The 27464-nt window shown below is 40.6% G+C and overlaps 1 protein-coding gene across 3 annotated transcripts; it reads right to left on the bottom strand.

Annotated features, from left to right (window-relative positions):
- Window positions 1-301: 301 nt before the first annotated feature.
- Window positions 302-26985, bottom strand: quob (quattro b). Of its 3 annotated transcripts, none has more exons than XR_015129080.1 (24): window positions 26708-26985; window positions 17513-17710; window positions 15524-17072; window positions 14452-14622; window positions 13893-14016; window positions 12922-13015; window positions 12584-12670; window positions 12385-12501; window positions 11369-11467; window positions 11131-11279; window positions 9388-9526; window positions 9121-9243; window positions 8784-8981; window positions 7737-8674; window positions 7303-7552; window positions 5137-5226; window positions 4150-4374; window positions 3346-3516; window positions 2572-2749; window positions 2289-2405; window positions 1967-2221; window positions 1225-1487; window positions 986-1043; window positions 302-835 (listed from the first exon to the last, which is right to left on the bottom strand). XR_015129080.1 is itself a non-coding variant. In XM_086291866.1 (24 exons), exons 1-23 carry the CDS (start codon window positions 26708-26710, stop codon window positions 1005-1007), a joined length of 5553 nt encoding a protein of 1850 aa, XP_086147992.1. In that variant the 5' UTR covers window positions 26711-26985; the 3' UTR covers window positions 302-835; window positions 986-1004. The 3 variants fall into 3 exon arrangements, 1 of the variants encoding a protein (XP_086147992.1); XM_086291866.1 differs by having other exon boundaries at window positions 1249-1487; XR_015129081.1 differs by lacking the exons at window positions 302-835; window positions 986-1043 and having other exon boundaries at window positions 1354-1487; window positions 1967-2214.
- Between the last annotated feature and the right edge of the window lie 479 nt (window positions 26986-27464).

Here is a 27464-nt window from a genome sequence, read left to right as displayed (position 1 = left end):
GGATCTTCTGCATTTTGAGAGTCAAGGTAACTAACCACTCTTACTAGAAACATGAAAGTATTTTGTTCAAATTACAAGTTAGACTTTTGTAAATTTAACAACCACTCAATTTCTGTTTTTTGAGGGAGGTACTCAAAACATGGTGGTGATGATGATGATGATGATGCCCTGATGGCTCATTTACTTTGTCCAGCTAGTGTAAGTCTGACCTGGCAGTTAAGCTCCTAATGTCGCCACTTTGGTCACCAAATGTTTTCATATTGAGGTGTGAAAAAGGCCATGCAAAAGCAAACAGGCAACATCACTGTTTATATTGTGTATTTCAGTATGAAAGTCATGTAACAATATCTTCAGACCGGTAATATGTGAAATTATAAAAAAAATTGTTAAAAGAAAAAGCAAAGGATTTGTTTCCAGAGGAAATTAGTTGTGCTTTGAGTACTGCTGAGGCTTCCATCATTCGTACAACATTTGGCAATAGATTTGAAAAAGACGGCATTATGTTGTGTTTTTATTTAACAATGATAAAATCCACATTTCAGAGTACACAGTAATCTCACAATGTATTATGAATAGCAAATACACATAGACTGCAGCTTAAGATATAAAACTAACCTAATATATAGTGCAAAAAAAGCCACGTCAGGTATTTCAAACTGACATTTATCACCATTTATAGTGAGAATACAACACACAGATGATTTCTTGACCTACGGTTTTAGTGGTGACATCAAAAGAAGCTTTATTTACAGAGTTGTATAACATTACAGTAACAGCTGGAATAAAGTGATGTCTCCTTTGGTTGTGGGCACAGACTCGCAGGCTGCTTAGACATCTGCAGAAAAATGAAGAAATGAAGAAGAAATGTAAAAATAACTGCTTCTCACAATAGAACAGTGGATTATTCACGTGCCTCCCTTTCATTAGTGTTTTATGCAACATTAAAAGATATAGGTGATGTAAAACTGCATTACTTTTACTATACCTTATATATATCTTAGCTCTCAAACATCAGTGGACTTTCCAAAAGCGGTGCTTTGTACCTGAGAGATAATAATTAAAAAGGAATATTTAAGACTGGTCACAATAGAAGATTCATTACTGACATTCAAAACCACACATGTAAGCTACAAAGCAGCTTACAAGCAGAAATGAGAGTGACTTCACTCAGTGGTGAATACATCTGTGAGTGATTTATGACCAGGTTGGTTTTAACCAAATGACCTTTTACTCAGATCCGTACTGCACCTTGCTGCAGGGCAGATTCTTGCTGTGATCTTTTGGTTTGTGCTTGGGTTTGGGTGGAACTGGTGGTTGGGTTTTTTTTGTGGTTCCTGCAAGAATGCTGGAAGCCTCAGTTGGCTGAGCAATCACTGACTCCTTAACAGTGATTACGTCCTCCACCTCTCCTCCGATAGCAGAGTGGTAGCTGTGACTGGAACTGCTGAAGCCGCTTACGCTCTCGCCTGATGACTCTGAGCTGTCCACTGAAACAAAGAAAAGTTTCTTTGTTAAAATTGTACGTGCATGATTGGTTGAACTGAGGAATGATCAAAGTCTGCCATCAATTATGTCACGGGACAAACTTCTCCCGCTACTACATAGTGGTGAGAGAAAGTTCCTAAATATAGCCGACAGCTGAGGGCCAAACAGCTTTTTAGGAATTAGCTTTGCTATTGAAATACCTTTGGCTCTCTTGAAAAGAAATCTGCCCTGATCTCTGACCGTTGGCCCCATAGCTTGTAGAGGAAATTCTCTGAGGCTTGAAACACAATACCCTGATACTGTAAACCTGTTCAGGGGTCATCAGAAACACTCTCATAACAATAGGAAGTTTTGGGGTACATCAAAGTATATACTTTCCTTCTGGTTCATTGAGAAATACCCTCTTCATTTGACTGGTCATTTGACTTTGTGTAATAAAAATGTATCACATACTTTTTACTCTGATCAAGGTTTCACTCACACAATAAATGCTGACTTCCACTCTCTTGGTCAAGATCGTCCTCCTCCAGGGCTCCTGGGGGTGATGCATATCGTCCAAGGACCCCTGCAATCACCTTCTGCTTTGGTCCACACAAGTACCCCACGGGGGAGAGGGAGCCCCGTCCAGAGGACGAGGAGGAAGAAGAGCTGCTCCTTGAACCAGCAGACTTTGGCCGCCCTCCTGGAAGCTCGTCCCGTGATGCACATGATCCCACAGAGAACAGGCCTCTGTTTTCTGACAACAAGAAACCGTGTAAGGGTCTGAGAAGTCACAAATTTATTTAAAAACATCAAATACTCACCTCTCCCCATCAGTACATAGTCAATGGCTCGATCATTGATGGCTGCCTCACTGGGCTGAATGTCCATAAAAGGCTTGTTTCCAATACCCAGAAACACTCTCTCCTGCAAACGAACCTCTAAAAAGATAACATGTGAAACCATTTGTGTAATTTTCAAATGGTACATTCATTGACTAATTGTGCAGCTAGATATGCTGCGCTGGGTTTTGTTTTTTGTTTTTCTTTTATGAAATGAATCCTCCAAATGTAGTAATTGGTGTGTGTTTATATGTAGGTGCCGTACCTCTGTTGTGTATAGCCTGTTCCCAGAGTATCCGTTCCAGGTCCCTGGCCCAAGCCTCCTTCACTTCACGGCTGGCTGCTTGCAGAGTGTATGTGTCCTGACTTTTCCTCTTTCTGAACCAGATCTCAAAACACAAACCGGTGTCACCGGTGTTTTGTGTCATTCCTATGTCAGAGGTCTGAATACAGAGAAAGATAATGTGTTTGTGTTAGATTATAGGTTTTTGTAAATACAGCAAGCACTTTGGTACATTTGTAAAACCACAGGCAAATATCCAAGTCCTCTTGAGGAGTATCAGTGTGCCAGACAGGACTTAAAATAAAGAGCTGAGCTGTGTTAAAATAGTGACTCTTAAGTAAGGGTACTTGCAAATTTTCACAAAAGGACTGTTTTTATAAGTTGCAGCTCAAGGTTTATGGGTATATTAACACATATTATTGAATTATTCAGAAAAACTTCGTCAAAATATTGTGACTGGTAATTGTTTTTGATATACACTACTGAGTATAGTTCTATATTATGTGTCACATTGGATAAAGGTTCCGGTAAAGGCCAAGCTGGTTTGTGTGCGTTGTGAGTCTTCCCCTTCATGTATGCAAAGAGGAAATTGTCCTAAGTTATGACACCAAATGGAAAATCTGTCACTATAACAGTCATTTGCACTTTGCAATAAGTAATTTTATAGTGACTTGTTATAAAGGGGAAGTTTCTTGAATGAACTTTCATTTGCTGTGATGAATCACAAAAAAATTCTGTTTTGCGCAGTACGTGTACCTTGAATGACTGTTTGTAGATGTATGTGTCATTTCCAATGTCAGTCTTCCTTGTCTTGCTAAAGAGGATGAGTTCTTGAAAAAGGAAAATGTGACGGAAACATTTCTTCTTCCTAAAAGTTACCAAAAACTCATCCTGACGAATCAGCTGCCCTTGCTCCTTTAGATTAACCTGTAGTACACAAAAGAGTTATTAAGTGTGGCTCAGTAGGGTCATTTGCAGTGCTGTACCCATCAAAAATGCAAAAAACTACATTTTAAATGTACGATCCTTTGAATAATTATCAACCTTCTAAATTCAGCTAAAGAAAAAATCAAATAAATTTAAGCAGCAAAGCAAGATACTGAACCTTTTAACTACTTTTGACAGGAGAGAGGTCATCAAGTTAACAAAATAACCCACAAAATTCCTGTGAATCTTCACCCCCTCTGTCTGGGCTCGCAGATAATGGAGCTCCAGGCAACCACACACACACCACCTCACTTTGGATTCCTATGAATGAGGCTAATGAATTCTCCTTGTTAATCATATCCTAGCCTCTCCTATGCATGTTCTGTCTTAGCAGTGCTATTGCACAAAACCAAGAAATGATGAATGTTTCTGAGTATTTATATTGACCTGCCTGTACCTGTTTCCCTACTTTGCTGCTTAAACTCCATAGATGTTGCACAACAGCATGACAAACCAGTGTACATTCATACTATATTTTGTAATATGCATATAACACTTAAAAACTTCACATCTTGTAATCATGATAATCAAATTACACAGAACTAAAGCTAACGCTACCAGAGTCCTTCTTACATCACAGTGGTGGATGGCGTCCATGGCCAGCAAGTTGTTGCCATGACGAAGCTGGAAGTGGATGACCTCAAGGGCTGCCTTTAGCTCAGCTATCTCTCTGATTTGTCCCGGATCGCACTCCCTCATCATGTCCTGCAGCAGCAAACTGTACTTACTAATGCGCTGCACAGGCTTCAACAGGTATGACCATAAGTCCATTTTATCCCCCAGCTTCAGCTGCTTTTGCTGGTATGAGAAAAGAGGAAACAAAGCAGTATTGTTATAAAAGGTCTGGTGAATATCTGTACAGGCTAAAAAAGGTGTATGACATGGTTAAAATCATGCGTGTGTGTGATGGGACATTGGATGAGTGAGATTAGAAGAACATTTTTTGAATAAATGCCTTTTATAATGGCAAAATCTGTCAGCTTCAGTCAGTCAGTTTCTCCACCAACATAGCTATTAAAGGAATTCTCATAAAATCCTTATTACAGGATTTGTAATAACTATATCACTCTACAAACTTTTAATGAGGTGCAGTCAACACCTTAACTAATTTAAATATGACTACATGTGTACCTCTGAATTGCATCCAGCGCTCCTGATTACATCACTTCTTGCAAGTCCCATTCAGTCCACTAGCAATACAATACAATACAATATTGCAATGTATTTGGAATTTCAGCATTGCCTTAGAGGACAGATTTGTCATCTCTTCTCCAAAACAAGACTTGAAGGGTCTACGTTTTGACACGTCTTCTGCTCTAATCACACATGCACGACTGCAAGTGGTCAGAATGAGGCATCTACTGGGCAATTTAACAAAAAAACCAAAAAATAAATACAAAAAATAAATAAAATGCAAAAAAAAAAATAGCACTAGAGAGGTTCAGAGGTATACAAAGAGATGTTTTTATTCCTGAAACAACAGGGTTTTTTGATAGCATCCTATATAGCGACTACATATCTGTGGCATCCTGGAGAGAAGGTCCACATTTGTGATCTCACCTTGAAAAAAGCCTGCCCGTGATTGATCAGGAGACTGTCAGACTGGGGCTTGTTCTTGCTGTAAAGGGCATACAAAGCAAAGCTTTCTCTCTAAAATGGAAAATAAATGCAGATGATTAGTCGGGACTCTGTGTGGAAGTATGTCACTACATCCCAAGCAGTGTACCATAATTCCAGTAAATTCTTGGAAGATAAAGACACTGGCATAAAGTCAGGACACATTTGAAAGCAATTTTATTACACATCAATCGGAAAATTACTTGGTGTTTGAAAACTGTGAGGTAGTACTAAACATTAAACAGCTGCCAAAACTTAAACCGATTGTTTCATGGAAAAACTAATGATTTAATGATTCAAGAAACAGTGTGTATACATACATACATACATATATATATATATATATATATATATATTAGGGGTGCAACAATAATCCTATCGATAGTGAACCGTTCGATACAGTGCTCTCGGTCTGGTACGCATATGTATGAACAATACACATTTTTAAATTTATTTTTATCAACTTTTCTTCTGAAGATGCTGTCTGTGTTGAGCGCTCAGTGAATATGCGTTCAACTACTCTGCCTAGGCTGCACTGTCGAGTGCAGATTAGGGATGGGTACCGGTGTCCGGTGCCATGATGGCACCGGTTCTGACATAAATGGTAGTAACCAGACCGAAAAGCAGCGCACATTTCGGTGCTTTATTTCGGTGCTTTTTTTCCTGAGCTGTGATACACTTCTAGCCAATCATTTTACGTTTCCGAGGATAGTAGGCGGGTCAAGGTACGTACGTTCTTTTAGAGCAGAGCTACAGATTAAAAATGCCCAAGGCGAAGCGGTCAAAAGTCTGGCTGTACTTCACAGCAAAATATGCAAACTCAGCAGCCTGCAACAAGTGCTTTAAGCTGATACTGTGATACTGTCAAAGGAGGTAACACCTCGAATCCGATGAAACACCTGGCGACGCATAGCGGTCTTTTTTTAAAAGCCAAGAAATGCGCCGTATTTGATAGCTTGCTGCGAGACCTCACACCAAGCACATCTACTGCGGGTGTGGTGCCTGTTATCAGACCCGGAGTTAGCAACATCCCCAAAAACACGAAGAATAGAGTCCTGGCCCCTAGCCCTGCCAGTGTAGCAGAAATGATGACGGATGATGATGGCAGCAGCAGCCGTTCTTCTCTGCGTGAGTAGCTTAATGTTGTTCGTGTGTAATTTACGTTGAGTAGGCTAACCACGTTATTACATTAATGCAGGTAAGGTGAGCTAGCAAACATCATCATAGCTACATGCGGCTGTCTTCTTGTTTGATGGCAGATACTCCCTTCACCCTGGCCAAAAAAGGCTAAAATGACCAAAGAAAAAGAGGGAAACGGCTAAACATGAGAGGTTTTTGGATAAAGTTTGTGTTTTTTCCATTGTTTAAGCACTGCTTCCAGCCAAGAGTGATACCATATATGCCCCATAGCTGCAGAAAAGGCTAATGTTGTTATCTTTTTACAAAAACCAGCTGAACATGAGAGGTTTTTGGACCAATTTTGTGTTTTCTCCATTCTTTAAGCACCGGTTTGAGCACCGTTTGAGCACCGGCACCGTTTCAAAAGTACCGATTTGGCACCGGTATCGGATAAAACCTAAACGATACGATCCCTAGTGCAGATCCACTGAGCGCAGCGCAAGCTAGCAAGACAGAAGCTAAGCTCGTTGTAACATGGCAAATTGAACCTCCCCACCCTCATTCAGATCTGGCATTTGGAACTATTTTGGTTTTCATGTGACGTATGACCCTGAAGGTAAGCGCGTCATGGACAAAAGTAAAACAGTATGTCGGATGTGCCACGCAATGCTCAATTACATTGGTGGGAACTGGTGCGTTAGCGCAGTTAGCTCGTTAACGTGTTGACGCCGTCCAGCCCCACACACAGGGCGAGTTTTAATAAATGACAAATTAAAAAGGCATGAACATTTTTTGTATCGAAAAAATATCGAACCGTGACACCAAAGTATCGAACCGAACCGTGAATTTTGTGTATCGTTGCACCCCTAATATATATATATATATATATATATATATATATATATATATATATATATATATATATATATATTTTTTTTTTTTTTTTTTTTTTTTTTTTTTTAAAGCTAGACTTTCACAAATGGCACCTACGTGACGTAGAAAGCAGCGTCCTATTCTGAAGGGTTCATTCACACAGCCCTCCAGCTCATTCAGGAAGTAATGTCGGTGGAAGTCGTGGAGCTTTTCTAAGTTACCAAAGATGCTCCCCCTCTGGCCCCTGAGATCCTGAGGGACATCTTCCCTCTCCAGCTCAGGGAAGTAGTGCTCTCGAACATAACCCAGAGCCTTCACATACTCCCTCTCTGTGGACAGTAGCTCCTCCATGATCCTCCGTACTTTCCTGTTCCACATGCAGGAAATGAAACCCAGGTGAGCTCAGTTTTACATTGTGTGTGCGTGGGTAGCATGTCTTCATACGATAGTATTGCTTACTGGGGAACATTTGGGTAAAACATTTAATATAGTTTGCCATATGTTGGACAGCATCTTGCTCTAGATTACAGGTGAGGGAGAGGGTTACTTACAAAACAGTGCAGCCATTGATTTCTGTTTGTGTGAGTAATGTCTCTGGAGTCCTGACATCTTCAGGTTCCTGTCTGGAGTCTATACATCCTTCACCCTTCCCTTCATTGCTGTCTCTTGGTGATTTGCTGATTGGGTTTCCTGGCAGTAGTCTCTTGTTATGGGGAAAAGGGAGATTTTGGATGGGCTGCTGATTTTGTTCCAGTGACTGTGTCTTACTATGACAGTGCTTGTGACTCACATTTAAAGGCGAAAAGCCAGGAACGCTCGTCAGATAAGAGCAGACATGTGAGCCTTCGCTTAGAGATCGACTTAAAGGTTGGTGTGAAGGAAAATCCTCGCTCCCTTTCATTGAGTTTACATCTCTTAGATCTGTCTCACTGTGATGCTCTCTTGGCCTCAACTTGCTCTCTTGGTGGGAGTCAGTGTTTAGAGAGAAATCAGAAGTATTTTCTCCATTTTTATCAGGCATTTCTGGTAAATGCAGCTCTTTAGACTCTTTGTTTTTGCTCTCTTTGAAGTCGTTGCAGTTGAGGCACACAGCACTGGTGCTAAGCTGTGGGGTTAAGGAATGCTCTGCCTCTGCTATCACACTCCCTTTCTCCTCTTTCTCCATTTCTCCATGTTCCCCTGGAGACTTTGCAGCTGTGGTCTTCTGGATCTGGTTCTTATCTATGTATTTTTTCTTCTTCTGCATCTCCTTAAGATGCTGCCTGACTTCTCGGCACTGGGCCCAAGCTGCATTCCACACTCTCATTGCTGCCGAAGCCCCTGATCCCAAGGCGCAGGCTTTAGCTTTCACAGCCTGGAAGTGAGGGGTGGAGAATTCACCACCTAATCTCTGCTCATACATTTGGAGTGTACTTAAAGTCTGAGCTGGGTAACACCCCTGCTCTACCTGCTCCAAAGAATGACTGCATTCTTTGGCCAGGGCAGATGCCTAGACAGAGAGAGTGAGTGAAAGGAAATGGAAAGTAATCAGTAAAAATGTTTACAAGGGGGAAAGGGACGTTAATAAAAATTGTCAGGAGCAATGACAAAACACAAACCTTTTCACAAAAGGCGTAAACGTGCACAAGCGCGTCCAGTTCTTTGGATCTCTGTTGTGCACGCAGCATGAAGTCTTCTACATTAGATCTGAAAGTGTTGACGAGAGTTTGAAAAACATCTCTTGCAGGGCTGCTGTCGCTGGACTCAAAAATGCCCTCTGCCTCTGCAGCTAGGATCAAGGCATTCTGCTGTTTTTCCTGTGATAAACGATGAAAATGTTAAGTGAAATCAATTTCCTTCCGCTTCTGCAGTTTACTGATATTACTGATATCAACTTTGATCAGCCAAAAGAGGGCAAGTTTTCTTATCTCTAATTTCTTTGCCGTTAGGTGATACCTTAGACTGAGTAAGGAACATGTGGAAGTGCTCCAAATCCTTTTCAGTGCAAGCCTGGGTATCATCAATTGGGTAAGAGTCCTTCAGTCTCTGTTCACCTTCTGTGCTGAACCACATCCCAGCCTACAAGACACAAAGCCCTGGTTATGCGGTTACACTTTGTACATGTGGCTACCAGCTGTGAGTTTATCATCACATAACTTTTAGATGTTTAAACACATATTGTAGATTCTAATATTGTAAACAGACTAAGATTACTAGACCTACCGTGCTGATTTTGGCTTCCACCTCTCGAAGCCTGAAAAGGAACTCCAGCTGTTGGAGGGACTCGTTTGATCTCATCACCAGTGTGTGGAGCTTCTCCTCCACTTGGTTATAAAGACTTGTCACCGACTCCAAAGCGTCTCTGCAACACGAGGAGAAAACATTTAAGACTGACTGTGAGGTTGTGTTTGTCATGCAGGGAGGGAAATGGCTTTTTAATCAGCATCACGCCAGGCAGTTTTTGACAGCCATCATGTGACACTGTCCTTGTTTTATTGTTTTAATTGCAAACCCAATTCTGAAACTGTTGTTAACACTGCATAAAATGTAAATAAAAACAGAGTGCAATGATTTGCCAACCTCATATTTGACCCAGACTAGAACACAGAAAAATGTTTACTCCCAGTCTAGGAAAAAAGGCAAGGTCGTTTTGAATTTGATGGCAGCAACATGGTTCAAAAAAATTTAAGAACAGGCCATGTTTAAAACTGGGTAACACCCTCTCTTCTTTTAACAACAGTCTGTAAACATCTGGGAACATCAAAATGAGGACACCGGCTGCTGGACCTTTGGGAGAGGAATGTTGACCCATTGTTATCTGATATAAAATACTTGGTTGCACAACAGTCCTCGATCTTCTTTATCTCATTTTTCATTTACAGCTGGCAGAAAGGCTGAACTGCAGGCAGGGCTCTTCTACAATGACAGACATGCAGCATACATTTTTTTTTATTGTCTTGCTAAAATACAAAAGGCCTTCCCTGAAAAAGACTTACTTATTCTTTGTTGCTCTAATACATGTGCATATCTTTCAGCGTGGATGGTGCCTTTATAGATGTGCTGTCTCAACGTTTGCTTTTTTGTTTGTGTTAGATGGGTCACTGCTATTCAATTCAAAATGTTCAATATCCATCTCAGTTCAAACATTTCATGTTTTCTGTGTTCTCTTGCGAATAAAATATGACTTTATGAGATTTTCAAAATCACCAGATTTTTGGAATTTGTTCGTATAAAAGAAGCACGCTATAAAAAATTTCCAAACTAAAAAGTATTTTAAAACACAATAATCCTGTTTTGCCACAGCTATTTTTTACGAGTTTAGTGGTAGCTGCACATCTCTTTTTGGGCCTTTAAGTTAAGACAAATAAAATCTGTTTGCTCTTTAATTCTAGTTTAAAACCACAAATAAGATTCATGCAGTTTTTACTGGGGTGTGTTTTTTTATTTTTTTAACAAGGCAAAAAGCAATTAAAATAAATCTGTTTAATAGTCGTTATTCTATGATTTATGGTAACATTTCATGGATAACTTACTATGCTTCCTGCTGGTAAGTAAAACAAATGAAACTAGTTGTTAATATTTAATATAAACAACATTTTGCAGCCACCCACACAGCCATGCAGCCAGCAGTTTTTTGTTTTCACTTAGCTGGAATAATTACAGTAGAGATATTCCCAGGACTGTGTAGGCATCTAAAAATGGTCATTAATTGACTTCTACCTCAAATGCATGTCGTTTTTTTCCCATTAGGGAGGAGAAATCCTACATGTTATCATTCCGATTAGTAAAGTTTGGTGATACCCAGGATGGCTTCACCCATTACCCTTCCAAATGCAATGTGCACATAAATTTGCCAAGTATGGCAAGTGCAAATAAAACAGCCCTTAGCTTTTCTATAGCATGTTATATAGATTAATACAAGTTAAAAAAGAAGAATATCATTCAGTGACAAATCATATCTGACACCTGTAGTCCTCAGACTGTGGAAATCTGAACTCTTCTTTCTTCATCCTGGCCAGAAAAGCCCCTCCTTCCCTTTGCAAAGTCACCAGTCTAGCATCTTCCAGCATTTCTTTCATTGAAATCCTCTGTTCTTCAATGCATTGCTGCACTTCCTGTTTTATGCAAAATACAAAGCCAAAATATAAGCGTGTGGTGCATACACCAATTTAATAACAATACAGTATAAATATATATATGTTACCTGAGCTGTGTCCATTGGGTTTCTGTTATCCACCCTCTTAATGGCCTTTTGCAACAAACTGTCAGCTCCTCGCAGGTCAGTCATAAATGAAACCAGCCTCTGAAATAAAACATGTTCAATTGTATTGAACTGAGGAGCTTTGTGGAAGAGGCAACGCCGTGTGGAAGCAAAAGGAGACAAACTGAGTTAATTTTTAAAAAATCTGCAGACACCATTATCAGTGTGCTGCTGGTTACTTTAGATGCTTTCAACTATCCGTACAATATTACTGTAGGGTACATGACTAGGGCATCAAGTCTAATATCTCGCATTATAATAATTTTTCTACTTATATAAGAAACTTTAAGCTATCGGGAGCTTACTGATCTAAAACAAATATTGAATATGTTTTACTGTATTTACTAGTCCACATTGTGGTTAAATGCTGTATTACTTTAACATTCAATTTGCTTTAAGTATTAGATATATTAAGAAATATAAATGGTTTAAAAATAACTGTATTTAAAAAAATATCTATAGCTGTCTACAGGCAGTTCAATTCTTTATTTTCTTCTTCTTGGGCTGGCATACTCCTCCTTCCCCTCATTTGCACACTAGTACAGTTAAATATTATGTAATTTATGGTATTGTATATGCTACACAAAGTAACTGATCTGTGTGTTAAAGCAGAATGGCCTTGAGACTCAGTGTTGAGTTTTATCCGTAACCAGAATAAAATATCAGCCCCTACTTAATGTGAGCAATTAACATTATAATAAATAATCAAATTCATCATTCAGATAAGACTTTGCCCTTTCCCATGTGACCACACCCTTCCTGCACTCAAAGTATAGCACATCGGATATCATGCATGCTCCGGGTGGTTGGCTGGGTGGGAGCCTAATTTTAACTGTGTTGAATTATGGTTGAGCAACTTTAGTCACCAGACACCACTCCATGGGTTTTCAGAGTGAAGTAGTTAGGATTCAATACCACCAGTAGAGCAGTTGTGTAGACTTAGCGTGCATTTTTAGTACCTGATGGAACTGCAGCCACTCGGTGTGACTGTAAGTGAAGGTACCTCCAAAATCAGAGGTTAGTTGGGAAGCTTCCACCGTCTTGTTTAGGGCTTTCATAGTGGTCACCAAATCCATCTAAGAGACAAAGGCAAACACTTTGTGAATAAGAGTTACACTTTTATACTGAATAGGGAAATGAAATGTTTTGATGTCTGACCTGCAGACCAGGCTGTTTTTCAGGACGCTGACAAGTGTCTTTATCCATCAGCATGACGATACTGTGGACAGCATGGAGAGCTTGCTCCTGAAGCGGAAAGAGAACAGGTTAGGGGAAGGCTGCTGAGGGTTATTAAGTGGTACATGTCTAAGTATCCTGCCTTTTTTTTCTCACTTACGGTAAAACCTTAATGACCACAGACCTACAGTGCAATTTGTACTGTACACAAGGCCAGTACACTATACCCCCAGGCCTGTTTTTTCCAGTAAACCAAACACTCCCCATAATCTTTGCATCAACTTTTTTCTGGCATGTGCATGCAGCATTACTGTTTTAACCTGGGCCATCAATAGAGCCTTGTAGAGGTGAAGAGGGGGAGGCTTCTTCCTGGCATTGATGACCAAAGTCATTCCCAGCTCTCGAACATCTTTCCTACGAAAACAAGTCATGTTAGAGCGCATTAGGAACTCAAATGTAATATTTCATCACAGTGTTCATTTAGCAATAAAGAACAGATTTAAGAGCTTTTGGGCTTTAAGTAATCCACATCTCAGATTTACATTAACCTCTTCATCTGACTCCCACTTACCCACATCTGACACTTAGACCTTAAACTTTTTCACAAATTCACAAAAAAAAACAAAGAAAAAAGAAACTTCTTCTTTGTTTATCCCTATGTGAGCCTACATCAAGCAAGGCTGTTATTTCTGTCAATGCGCTGCATACCAGACTGCTGGCAGCGAGCCTGGCTGCAGACTGTTGTGGTGTGACTCTTTGCTGGGGACAGCACAAGGTCAGCTTTCTGGTAGAACAGCTTTGCATCAAAACCTTTAGTTAGTGTAAACAAATAAGCCCGCTAATTTGCCCTTTACTAGACCAGTAACATGGCTAATGTTTACTGGCCACCGGTCAGTAAACATTAGCCATGTTACTGCCAAATGATCTTAAGGTGCTATATGCAGAGGTCAAATCTGTACAGTTGTAGAACTGTTGCTATACAAACTAATTACCCATAGGAGAACAGTTGGTGTGGATATGAGGTCATGCATAATATTATTCACAGCTTCCTGCTGACCACTGGAAATATTGAAAATGATATGCTGCTGCCCTCTTGTGGTAGAACCTTTTCATAACATAATAATCACAGGCGCTAAATGAAAAGCCAGCAAGTATTTTCCTCTTCTGGCACACTGAAGACATCAGCTTCCCACATGTTGCAAAGCACAAACTCCATTCTCACAGGTTTGTTAACTGCAGAAATGTTATCTTTTTTTCTCTAGAGATACATCTCAGTCTTTCAGCACTGTACCTTGGTATAGAATGTAAGTAGAGCAGTAATTCACAGATGCTTTGTGCTGACACAAGAGGGGACGTCCACCCCATCCTGTCACCATGGACCTCCACAACTGCCCTGCCAGTCTTGTCCCTGCTGCCTGCGGATGGACATGATGGAGAAGATGCTTTTAATAAATCCATGAAGTGGTAAAAGTTTTCTTTATATGAATTTTCAGTCACAGGAAGTCAGGGCTACATTAAATTTAACCTTTTATGTTTAACACTGAAAACTGAGGCGTCACTCGCTTCTGCTGAGCTTTTTGAGGCACATAATAATTATAACATCTGATCCATCACATCTTACAATGACACAGAAGCCGCTGATGTCATCCTCTGATCAAATAAAAACTGTTTTTACCTGTTAAAATGCTAAGTCGTCATGTTGTGTGCAGTATTTGACTTCTTAGGTACAAAAAAGAAATTTGAAGCATACAGTAACATGTACTGTATGCCAGAAATGGTTATTTTGCAGTGAAAAATCACATTGCAAAATAATATATTCTCATGTCATACACTAACAAGTGCAAAATTACCTGGTAAACACACAATCCCCAGTTCAAGCAGGCCACTGATCCTCCTGAAAGCTGACTCTTGCGAGGGATGCTGAGTGTCAGAAGAGGATATACTTTCTGTCTTTAAGTTGTGGAGTTTGGTACCCGGCCCCTCTGCAGTGGACAAAGCTTCACTTCTGCTCGGCTGAGAATCTGACAAAGCAAAAAATATATTTATATATTTTGAATGTTTTATAAATGTGACAACTCAAAACATGATTTTTGGCAGCAAGCATGAAAAATGATCATATATTTTTAATTATCCATTAGACAGTTTTTTATTGAGGGACTTTATTCTAAGATCGTGCAACGCCTTCCTGTAAACTGTCAGCTTCATTTTCTGTCCAGTAACCTTTGCCCTTTTATAACAACAGCAATTAATAATTTTAACAGCCATATCTTTAACATGTTTAAAGTTACACAGCTGCACAGACATTCACAGACCACTTCTAAATACTGGACATGGTCTTTATAACAAAACACAGCGGCGGTCTGACTACTAAATCTTGCTTTTACTAGTTGGCCTCCTCTTGGAGCCAACAAGGCCTCATCTGTCCTCTCTCTCTTTGCCACTTTAACAGCCCGTGACAAGCATGTCTCCAGTCAAGATCTCAACTTGCCCCTCTGAGGGCTTGCGGGCACATGCCACTGGGTGCAGAGGATAGAGAAACTGCCTTCTTGCACGTTATGCTGTCTCTCTACATTAGAAGAATGCTCTGCTTTTTTCTTTCTACCCAGTGGGTTCAGGCCCTTTCTTTCACTGGGGTGCAGCATGCTATTTCCTTTCACTCCCTTGATAATGGGAATGACATAAATGTGGCTGTACTGCCAGAGAACCCAGACAGCATTGGGAGAATCCCTAGAGGAAGATCATACTCAAACCTGATCTTTAACCTTTGAACCCTCTTTTAAAGAGCCTTCGTGAACTGTGACCTTCACTGGAGCACATTCTTTCAAAGCCCCTTTGAACATGGAGCAACCGATCATTTTAATGGCTGTGTGCACAAAATAATAACAATGTTGTTGAGTCGCATGGATGTTATCCCTCACTTACCTTTTTTTAGACACTTCTCTGTTTCCAGTTTCAGAGTTTCCTCATCAAGTTGAACTTCTTGCCTACAGTGCATTAAGTTCGTGACTGTTGCAGGGCAAATATCACTATGGCTCCTGTTGTTGAGCTTATAGAGAAGTGGCCTCCCTGTAGGAGTTTCTGAGACAGCGGACAAAGACCTCACTTTAACTTTGTGCTTGCCTGATGGTTTCACATCCTTCCCCCTCTGGTGCGACTCCAGGTCACCACCAGGGGTCCCCGAGGACACATCTGATACTGGATGCATAAAAGCACAATGTCCTGATGGGTGAGAAATAAGTTTTGTCTGAACTCTCTGACTTTGGCTCAAACCAGGGGTTGATTTCAAAATTATGGGCGACTCCTTCATGAGGTTTTCCGGCTCACATTTACTAGGAAGGTGGGGCTTTAAGTTTGCTGGTGTTGGCTCATGGCAGTGTTTGCAAGGGAAGGGCTCATTACCAAACACAGGTTCCTTACAGTGGTTACAATAGTTTCCTACTTGGTCTTTTTGAGCACCAATTTTAGCCTTAGATTTTAACTCCCCATCTTCAGTCAGGCCGACCTCCTCCAAGGCAGCCAGGAGGTCTACACTCCCTTTCTCAAAAGGCACTGGATTTGTCAGTGCCGCCAGGTATGAATCTCTGTACCTGCACTTCATGTCTTCATCAGTGAGGTCCTGCTCCAGCTTCCCCTGGCTGCATGGTGTAAAACGCTCCTCTGTATACTGAAGCGTGCGTCCGCAGGGAACGCTATTCCCAAGCGGCACAGGTGGGGGTGGTCTAACAGGTTTGAACAAAACTGAATTGGTTGGATTTGGAAGCCTGTCTCTCTGTTTATCCACAAGCTCTTTCCCTTTGTCGATATCCACCAGGTCTACATAATCACCCTCAATCTCTTGATAGTTATGACTGTCCCAGGTATTAGGAGAAACCCAACCCACCGGCTTGATTAATGGTTTGGAGCAGGATTTCGGGGCCCCTCTTTTATCTTCCATTTTGACAAGTTTGGAAGAACAGGCTGCGGGTCTTAAAGATGCTGACATCCTGTCATTTGCTGGAAGAATCGTGGCTTCAACTGGTAGGGTGGAGGAGTTGAAGTGGATGGGAACTGAAATCTGCTTTGGCTCAGGGCGAGATTTCTGACAGGTGGGCATGATCTTAGGCTTGTCTAAAAACTCTGGAATTGCAATTTTGGCCCACGGCAACTTAATTACACCTTGGTCTGTGCAAAGCAAACACCGTGACAAAGGAGTTCCATCACGTCCTTCGTTGATGTCCCGCAGCCAGTCTTCGGTGAAGATGCAGGGATAAGACGTTTCAGGGATGGGGGTCTCCTCCACTTCTCGACATCCTTCCTCAAGAAGACATTTGAGGACGATGCGTGCCGCTTGTTCCCCAAAAGGCTCCACTTGAAGATAGAAGTCTCCAGGACGCAACAGCAAGGGGTTAACGGGCGCTAACTGGATGACCGTTTTGTCATGGAGACAGAGAGGCCAGCCCTCACAGCGGAAAACCACATCAGAGTATCCAGCCTAGGAAAAAATCAAATAAGGTTTCTTACAATGCAGTTTTGTTTCTAAATTACTGTCTACTTAATTCACTGCATTGCTGTATTGATTGTTTGGTTCTGTGTTTCCTGCTTATAAGTTTGGACATCTACAGTAAATCTTTTGATCATACTGTAAAACTGAATTTACCACTGGTGTAATTTGAGGCATTTAGATTCATGTGGGCATCTGATGCTCTGACTGAGCCTAAGTTTTCTATACAAAACAAAACAATGTCTACAGTATGCTGTAGCTTATAAATCACAATTTTTATTAATCACTTCTATACAGTGAAAAATACGTTTGCAGCAGCACAAGTTTGCAGGGTAGCCTTTATCACTTGGACAGTTGACACTATTTGAACCCCTCAACCTTTTAACATATGGAAGACTTCACAAAGACACAAAGATATGATTTCTACTCACACATGCTGCCTGTTGGACACTTTCCAGCACATGTTTGGAAGGAATCAGGAAGTCAAGTAAACACTGCAGAGCATCACCGTGATAACGTTCCTCAATAGTGCGAAACAGCTGGCAGAGGACGATGGGCGCTGTGGCCTCAAACGGTGGGAAGAGGGCCGACAGCACACTCTGGATGGACGAGTCCAGAGATTCTGGGTTCTGTAGGAGAAAAAGAGATGAAGGGCAGTCAGATGAAGTTTGGACGTCTACAGTAATGCAGATGTCGCTCAGTCTGTCACTGTGGATTTGATTTTTTATCAAATTTTCTGGTATTTTCAGCCTTTTCACAAACGCTGCTATTTTCTGTTCCACATGTGGAAAACGAGTACACCGTGACCATGAATTACAAACTATGTCTGTTTAGACACAACTTTCTTCAAATAAGGTATTTGAAAGAAAAAAGCCTCAAAAGCCAAAACAGGTCGACAACAATTGCTGTGCAAATGCCAAATTACGAGACAGATGATTTTCCAGACCTGCTCACCTTCACTGTGCTGGGTTTGAAATCAGTTTAAAAAGTTTTTGCTGTCATAAAGAAACAGATATATTATTTTTTTTTATGAGTTCACTGTTGGGTCAGTGAATTCTTATTCAGTCTACTTGGATGATTAAAGGCAAGATCAGCACAGAAGAAAGCATGAACAAGCCTGTTCAAAAGGATTTCAATTTTATTATGGAGATAATTAAGTCTGTCCTGTATGAGTATGTGCAACTTGTTTCATGTCTAGCCAGGATACACTTCATTTGAGCTGGTATATTAGCAGCAGACCTGGGTCGGCATCTGATGTAATTGAAAATGACAAAGAAGCATATGGTTTCATAAAGATGCCACTGCATATGACACCATCTTATGTCAGAAGGTAAAGTAGCAGCCTGTGGGCAGACGTCTGCTTTTAGTAATCTTGCGAATGCTTGCATGGGCATTCTACTAGGACCAGCTGTGCCACAAGTGAAGTCCATCTAAGCACATGGAAACTATTCAGATGAAAAGATAATGTCTTCAAAGCAGTTTTGGTGCACCAACCAGACTATAAGCCCAGTTTTGAGGTGGTGATGACTAGAGACGTGAAGCCTGTCAACATGGCTTAGTACAGGGGTCGGCAACCTGCGGCTCTTTAGTCCTTGTAGTGCGGCTCCGCGTGGTTTGGGAAAATAAATTAGAAGTAATTAGCTGAAGTGTATTTTATTTTTGTTAGTTCTTTTTTAACTTGTAGTTCTAAATTGGAAGATTATTGTGATATTGAAATATAAAAATACAATTATATTCTTTTATTTTGTCATCGCTCAAAATAAGCGTCACACTCGCAGAAGCCGGTGTACCCGCCAAGACTTTCAACCCGAGGTAGGCCAATTATGGACCTTCGGATTCATGTTATGTCAGCAGCTGTTCTCCACCGTGAACTGTGTTAAAAACAAACACCGCTCACGCTTCACAGACGACAGCTTACAGTCCTGCGTGAAGATGAAAGTGACTTCGTACAGCCCCGATTTGCAGACGCTGTGCGCAGAGGTTCAGGAGCAGAAGTCCCATTGTAAAGATATCACGGCAGACCCGACGATGTTTCCATGAACACGCTTTTCAGCATCTTTTTATTGACCACTTTTCACACACGGTTGCTGTACGTATACAGTCGGTGTTAAAGCTCACAGCCTGACACATACCAACACAACAGCATAGATGGCACAGACGTAAAGGCGGCGAGGCGTGATTGCAGGTGCCACTGCAGAACACGCCCCGCCACACACATTAACCAGGTAAAATACATAGGCAATATAAGGATGGCGGCTCACAACAGTTTTTGTTTGCTACATGGATCATTTTAGTTCAGCGTCTTTCCTTTTGTTATATTTCTTTAAGAGTTCAAAATGTGTTAATTACATAAATAAAATATAATTTTCTCTGTAGCACTTCATGGATTTCATAAGCAACACACCTTAGTTGTTCACACAAAGCATAAAGGTAAAAAACAATATATACAGTGTTATCTTCATTTTAGATGTCAAAAAGTATTTGCGGCTCCCAGTGTTTCCGTTTGCGTGGAAACCGGGTCCAAATGGCTCTTTGGATGTGAAAGGTTGCTGACCCCTGGCTTAGTACAACAGTGTTTGGTACTGCAGATATTCTACTGTTGGTTTGATGTATAAGTACACCAGCTGCATGAAAATGAATCCAGAGTTTTGTGCACAGATGTAACATTTACATGTAGCACAATATATAAATAAAGTAAAATAAGTTTGTAAAAGAAAAGACTATTATTGTATATTAAATATTAATATATTATGCTATTATTATATTATTATATACAGAGCAGCTGTATCACCTGGTCATTAACCAGAGTGCTGGACAAAAGTGAAGTTCCTCTAGCATGTGATAAAAGGTGCAGCAATGTGAACCTCTAGAAGATGAAAGAAGAAAAGTCACGTGATTGCCAAATTCTTGGGAATCATCGAGGGAACACTTTGGATACACTGACATATGCATCTGACTGAAAAATGAGAACTTCAAAAGTGAAAACCACTTGGGGAGGCTGACCGGCATTGATTTCCACATTGCTAACTTGGCTGGAAACCCCATGAAATACAATGTAATATTTTTATAGTGTCTCAAGATTATTAAATATAGTGCTCTTCACAGTCTTATCTCATGCCAGATAGAGGTGAAATGTACAATAGATGCATAGATATCAGTCGCTAATCACAGCAGGTATGTTATTCACACAATCACTTGTCAGTAGCCTGCTGTGTTAATCTCCAAGCCTACAAAGGACTCTGTTTTTTAGCCCCTTCCTCATTTAGGTTGATGGCCTGACCAAGACCAGAGCGGCTCAGTGTAAACACAAGTGCAGGAGCTTCAAAGACCTCACACTGGTTTACACTGGGACCATTTGGCAGATGCAGATACTTGCGAGCAACTTGGACATAAAACATGCAAATGTCATAAAATTCCAGCTGTTTATAATCCATTTGGTATTTCAGTAAATCTTTCAACTCTGTTTAGTCTTTGCATTCACAAAACAGGATTGCACATACATAGTGAATACAAAGTGACTGAAATGTCTGTGAAATGAGCTAATGTTGATCTACTGGACTCATGACAAGATTTCTGGATGTAAATCAATACCAATATTTGACCATTCACAGTGCTCTGAGTCTATGGAGCCTTTGCATTCCCTAAGTAGAAAAGAATGCTTTTCTGATTGTGCACATCTGTCACAACAGATCACGAAATGGAGAGCAGAATACCTCTTAGGAAGGCTCTTAAATGGTAATGCATCACAGCTGTTTTAGACTGACTGCAGCCACTACTGTATTTCTGTTAGTTAACAGTAAACCTGTGGTCCTGTCTAATAAAGCACGGCTCCCTGAACTTACTTTGCAGAGTTGAGGACTTCAGGTTCTCAGGGAGGGCTTTATTTGAATTGGTGCAGTTTTGCACATGTGCTCTTTCTTATGTAGATGATAGATTTCAGGTTATATTCCACAAATTTAATAGAGTTCATCCACTGTTGTGTAATGCGACTTTAAATCATTTCCTCACTGCAACTGAATCCTTCCAAGTCCCTTCTGTTGAATTGAGAAATAAACCTCTGTTTTTGTTAACACCAGCTAAAAAAGAAAACTTCCCTGACTGGAAGTCATCTCTATGGGTGGTTTGGCTAGCAATATTTGCATGAGAGAGACAATTTTAAGATTTACTAAGCATAGCTCAGCTGGAACCAGTTCAGACTGGCTAGCGAGTCAACTCACTTCTAGTGCTGTGTTGCTCGTACTGGTATGTGTGCCTACCAGTGCCAGAAAATGTTCTAAACAGGTCTGAACTGTGAAAGACTCATCATTAATATCTGTCAAACAAAGCAAAATGTGTCTGTGTGTGGTATTGGAAAACATTATTATTACAATAATGAAGTCATAATCGTAAGTTGCAGTCACAGCAGCATATGCTAGTATAATCTTTTTCAATATAATGATAGTTAAACAACCATCGATCCATGCATCCAAAGGTGTGGTGGGTCAAAGCTCAATAGAGGGACAGCCATGCATTTTCTATGTTGCACCAACTCACTAAATTGCATTATTGAACATGCTTGTGTATCTGTTGCTTTAGTTTACATAGAAGCCAGTTTTCAGCTACACTGCTTTTAATCAACATCCTCATGTTTCGAGTTTATTTTCTACTGTCTCTTTCCTGTTTAGTACGCTCTTTGTGTCACCTTCCTGGCATCACAATAGACTCATATCTGTTCCTTCAGTCTGTTTTAAATATCCAGGCAGAGTCTCTTTCATGCATCATTATGGCATTTTTCTTTCTCTCCACCATCTATCAGTGTACAGTAACCAGCTCATATGACCATAAAGCGTCTTTGCTTTTCCACCAAGATATATTTTATTTCCAGAATCAGCCAGTGAAGGGTATTCAGTCAAGCTTAAATCATTTTGAGATTGTTGTTTTTGGTCCGTGGCCAGCTGAAAACATTCCAACACTGCCTCTCCTGCATTTTCTAGACAAGGGGATTTCCTATCTTGTGATAATTGTCCATTGCAGCCTGCGATTTAACTCTAGAAAGAGCTTCAGTCTACAACAAAGGTCATTGTTTGACCTGAGCTGACCTAACCACATGGACAAGAGGCATTTGTTATAAAGGTTAGCTCTTTCTTTGTCTTGTCTACTGCCCCTTAGGAGTTTTTTTTTTTTTTTCAGTGTTTTGTATAGAGAATAGCAAGCATTATGGCAGGTTTCACCATATTGCCTCAGGCTGGGGCTTACAAAAGTCTTGGTCGAGAACTGAGCTACTGCATAAACAACCTGTCAAGGTGAGTACTGCATTGTCATCAGCTATATGGGTCAAAAGATGTAATTGTGATGGAGATTAACCTTTACTAAACTGGCGCAGCTTTTGATGCGACATGTTGAAAGAGTTTGGTTTATGTTTTCGTTTCTGACTGTTCATCACATTTTCTTGAACTCCTCATAAGAGATCGGCCGTCACTGCACCTCCAGGGTAAACCCAAAACATAACCAAAAGTGACAGTTAAGACTGTCCAGTATTTCCTGACAACTGCCTGAATTCTGCACGTTTAGTCTTGTACCTGAGAGATGACACACCACCAACTCAGCCATGAGAAAAGACAAAAACAGCGTGGACACAGTAGGCTGAGCGCCTGTGACATGTCAACTGAAGAAATGTTGTCATGGAAAGAAAAAACACAGCACATAGTAGAGCTAAAGTGAGTCAGCTTCATATGCAGGTGTCATCTTCCTTTCTCTTTATTTCACAGTTCAAAAACAATTGCGTTTTGCAGCGTACGCTTTACTCTGACTACTTTCACACGGAACCCAAAATAAAAACGATCTTTTGACTTCGAGCCATCATCATCAAAATGAGTGTTAGTCATGTCTTAATGAAAACCATGTTCCCAGTGTCTCTGAGCTACTCCCCCTCCTTTTCTACTATTTCCTTCTGTCTGTTTGGTGATGAGACAGAACTGCCTCTGTGTGTGCTCTAAGCCTTTATAACTCAGCAGAGGGCTCCCACGGATAAGCCATCTTAAAGCCTTTTAAGATGAAAAATCCCACATGAGACAAAATTACTACATCGCTTTGTTTCTTCCGCTAAGAGTAATGTAGAGTCCCATAAATACATTTGTTCATTTTGTAGTTCAATAAAGAGTGTATCAGATTTCCAGTCCTTACTCATGGTGCTGTAGTATTGAACACTGGCAAGTTTCCACAGAACGTGGGAGAGCTTTCACAGATAATCCATTAATTGAACCTTAATCTGCAAATAATATAAGACTGAACAAGTCCAACAGCTTATAACTTGAAGTGTCAAAACAGCACTGCTGCAGGCCGTCATGCTGAAAATATTTGCTTATATCGTAGGACAATGAACCAAGTGTGTTTGAATCCTACGTAAATCTATGCCGTCATCTCTGCTGAAATCATAAATCCGTGTTTCAAAATCCTTATCTGATCTAAGGATAAACCTAGATGCTTTAAAGTGCGCCATATGACATAGTTTCTCTTTTTCTTTCATGCCACCACAAGATCAGACAGCACAGACTTCCCATGACCAGTAAAGACATACAGCAGTGACGGCCCTGTGTAAAAACAAGCGAACCAAAAAATACATCTATGATTGAAAGGTTCATACAGGGACTTTTTTTCTGGCACAATGTCACCACAGCTGATTCATTCATGAACCGCTCCCATTTAACATGACTAAGCAAAACCTTCTGGATCTGAGCCTTCTTCCTGAAGCCGATCCTGGCTTCAAAATATCGAACATAAAATTCAATTTATCTAGTATTTAGACAGTGCAACACAACATACTGGCTCCCAGTGTGGAAAAGGTACTTGTACTGTTAGAAGAAGTGTTGTAAAATGTATTAAGCCATGTGACAATTTGGATTTCTATGTCTGTGAGCTTGCGTATTAGGAGTGCAGTGCAGTAACATCTGCTGCTCTTCATTCTTGCAAGGTAGTATGAGGGTCTTCTGCGAGTTCAAAGAAATGTAAGTCAAACAGAGGAAGTGCAATCTGTATTTTTTTTCTGTACCGTTAACAAACTGCATTTAAAATTAATTCATGCAACTGGAAAGCCACAGATTGGGGAGGAAATGGCAATGTTGCAAAAACAAACTTTTCTAGAGACAATGCCTGATGAAAGCTGGCCTGCAAACAGCCGAGGCACTGACATTTTTCCTTGAACACTTGGCTGGGGCTCTGTTTTGGAAATACAAGTGCAAAGCCTCTGTTGCATCTGACCCACTTTTGTGATACAGAGATGATAGACACACTGAAAATTCAGTCCACAGCTTCACGACAACTCTCAGAGCCTTGACGTGAAGCAAAATGAAATCTGTTTGGATCATACAGTTCCAAATGGCAGATGTCTGTGATTATCCATAATTTCTTCATAAATCAAATGAGTTCATTTTCCCAGTCAGCCTCAGCAGAGACTTGGCAAAAATTAAAATCAAGTTGAGCAGTGTGCAGTATTAGCTAATTTAAAGGGGGGAGTGACCCAGGAAATCCAAGTCCAGTTTTCTGCCAATCAATCAAAATCTGGACACTCGCATCGCATTTCCACAGGGTTTGAGATGATGTACATGCTTGTGGCACTCTGATAAATCAGCACTTTTGAGTATCCTGAAAATCTGAAAGTTGTGGATATATTATATAGACTTAAACGCCTGGAGCAGAGCCAGTAACTTGTGGTTGTTTATTTTGCCAAACCAACAGTGAATAAACACCAAATTCTGCAGTTTCCTGTAGGTTTATGGAACATTGCAATGAGCATTATTCATTGCACTGTTACATTTTAATAGTCCACAACGGAACTATTTCCTTCCAGTATAAATGCCCTCGTGAGTATTTGATCGTTTTAACGCCCCCAAAATGAAAAAAACCCATAAGAACTCAGATAAATCAATTGTCTCTACCAGCACAGCACAACAGCAACGGCAGACAACTAAAGCAACTATATTAATAAAATATTTAGTGAAAAGAGGCATAATTTTTTTTCTCTTGTGAAAGCTAAACCTGTCATTGTTTGCTTATTCTTGTTAGCTACTCTTCTGCAACTGTTACTGTTTTGTAGAAAGTCTGCTCGCCTGCTGCCTCTAAATATGTTTTTATAAGACGAGAGCAAGTCCAAAGCCCAAGTGGAACTCTCATCTGCACTTTCATAATTTGCATATATTTTAAATATAATTTTATCACTTCAACTGACAATTGAAAATATTGTCTGTCCCGCAGTAGGTAACTGTGTTTACTGTACACTAAAGGAACACATGACACATGATTCTGTGAGGCCTCAAGAGGAAAGTTCTTGACCTTGATAGTTAATAAGTGACTCTTGGTTGTGCTTTTCATGAGTAACTAAATGCAAATACATTGCACACCAGCATGCCACGAGTTGGGCTTTTGTAATATTGTAGAGAGTTTAAACACAGTAGGTCTTGCACAGTGCAGCAGTTTAATAAGTGAGACTCTGCAGGCTCATGGCATCAGTCAGGCATTAAGTAAAACAAACAGTTACGTCTTTGAAAGCTGGTCAAACTAGCGCTGCAGTGAAGTGGGAGCAAAGTACAGTGATGGCCGCCATTCGCAGTCAAGTTTGTACTTCTTTAAACATCCTTCCTTCCTGCTGTAAAGCTATCACTTAAGCTTGGACAGATGTTATGGGTCAGACTGATTCCCATGTAAGAAATAACAGTATATTCCATAAATATAAAGGATAAATGTGAGACTGACTAAATATATTCCAGTTTACCAAAAATAAAAGCCATGCTCCAAGCAAGCATTTAGGGATTTTTCTTTCCTTTCTTAAAAACAAATTTAATAGCAGCAGCAATATGTAAATAAAAGTTTAAAGAAACCACATCCTCCCACAAATCCACCATCAGTGTTCCCCATCTTGTGGCTTACTCATCGTAATTAATTACATTCTGCTGTGACTGGGATTAGATTAGTCCCCTCCTATCTTTAAAAGCTCTACGGTTTGAACTTTTTAAAGAGCCGACCGCTGAACTGGAGAATTCCATTTTGTGCGCATGCAAAGCAGTAAAATAATTTATACATCGAAACACTCTCCACTCACTCAAGTATGTGTGCCGTCCGCATCAATTAAGTCCGAATCAAAGGACTTAAGGATGCGAGACAAACGACAATGCGCCTCTCTCTGTCACTCTCTCTTTGTTGGTGTGCACACACTTAAAAAGCTTGAGATGCTGCTGGCTGTTGATGTGAAACGGTCCCACCAACTGTGCTCGGGATTACAAAAAGCTTTGGAGAGAGCACTCACATTGGGTTTTGTACTCCCTTTGTGTGTTACAAAGATAAAGTTTCATAAAAGACGAGAGCAAAAAGTGTGCATCATTACCGTGCTCAGAACTCTCCAACTAGAAAACAAAAGTTGAAAGAAGGTAAAATGATGCCCTGCGTGTAAACCAATGTATCAGGCTTCCAGTAGCCCACACACACACACATGTACACATAGCTGGCAAAGTCACAGAAAGAAATTCACTTGTTCACTTGTCCAGACCAGAAATCAGACTCTGAGTTACTGGGTCAGTGGAGCAGTTTAAATCTTAAACCAGAAAGTAACAATGGACAATGAGGATACCCGGGAGGGAAACTTGGTGTTACTTTACCATGTTTGCAGGAGCTTCTCCTCTACAAAGCAGAAGGTTTTGTCATTTTTTGGCCCCGGTAATCCTCTCCAGACAGCCTCCTTTGGCTTTGTGCAGAAGAACTTGCCATGTTTAGTTCATCAGCAGTTTCAAAAGTAAGTAAAGTCAGTTCCATTCTTGGCAGACCTTCCCCAAGTCTGAGTGTGTGGCACAGAGAGAGACGCAAATTGTCGAGCTGCCCGTTGATTCTTTTTCTCTTCTTTTAAGTCTGTTTCGCTTCTACGGCCACTCTGAGTGTTTGGGAGTGAGACAGAGAAAGAGAGAGAGATCGAAGTAGAGGGTGTCTGTGAGGGGGTGGAGAAAAGCATTCCCTTTCAGAGGAAAACCCCCTCGAGGCTATTCAGAGTTTCTTTGCTCTTTCTCAAACGCTTTTTTCTCTTTTTTCACACAACCAAGCACACCCACAGACACAATGTGTCACAAACGGAGACACAAAGCGTTCAGGAAAACATTTACTGAATGTACAGTATCTGCTAATGAATTTTAAAGTTCGAGCCATCCCACTTCCTACTCTGTCATGCACATAAACATACGCACAGATACTAGCACACTTTTATGACCCAGAATCAGAGAGCTGCAGAAATCCAGCCCCCTCGTCTTTGGCCCCTTCCTTTCTATTTTAACCACTGGGAGCTTTTAGGAGACTAAGTCTGTCTTTCACCTTTCTTCTGTCCCTCCCTGACTTACACTGTCTCCTCCAGGCTTTCTCATTTCCTTT

Source organism: Aulonocara sp. 'chitande type north' Nkhata Bay, linkage group LG5 (genome assembly GCF_057382095.1).
Source record: "Aulonocara sp. 'chitande type north' Nkhata Bay isolate Kocher_YH1m ecotype deep benthic linkage group LG5, A_spYH_male_GT1.1, whole genome shotgun sequence".
In the NCBI taxonomy this organism is placed as follows: domain Eukaryota; kingdom Metazoa; phylum Chordata; class Actinopteri; order Cichliformes; family Cichlidae; genus Aulonocara; species Aulonocara sp. 'chitande type north' Nkhata Bay.
Note: the sequence above shows the minus strand (reverse complement) of the source record. Positions and strands in the feature narration are given on the sequence as shown.

Bases quoted from the DNA above. Each gene is read 5' to 3' on its own strand.
- quob (XM_086291866.1), bottom strand. The intron at 12,671-12,921 runs GTTAAAACAGTA...TTTCCGCTTCAG, and splicing joins AGGCTCTATTGATGGCCCAG to GAGCAAGCTCTCCATGCTGT. The intron at 1,044-1,248 runs GTGCAGTACGGA...ATTATCTCTCAG, and splicing joins AGAATCTGCCCTGCAGCAAG to GTACAAAGCACCGCTTTTGG.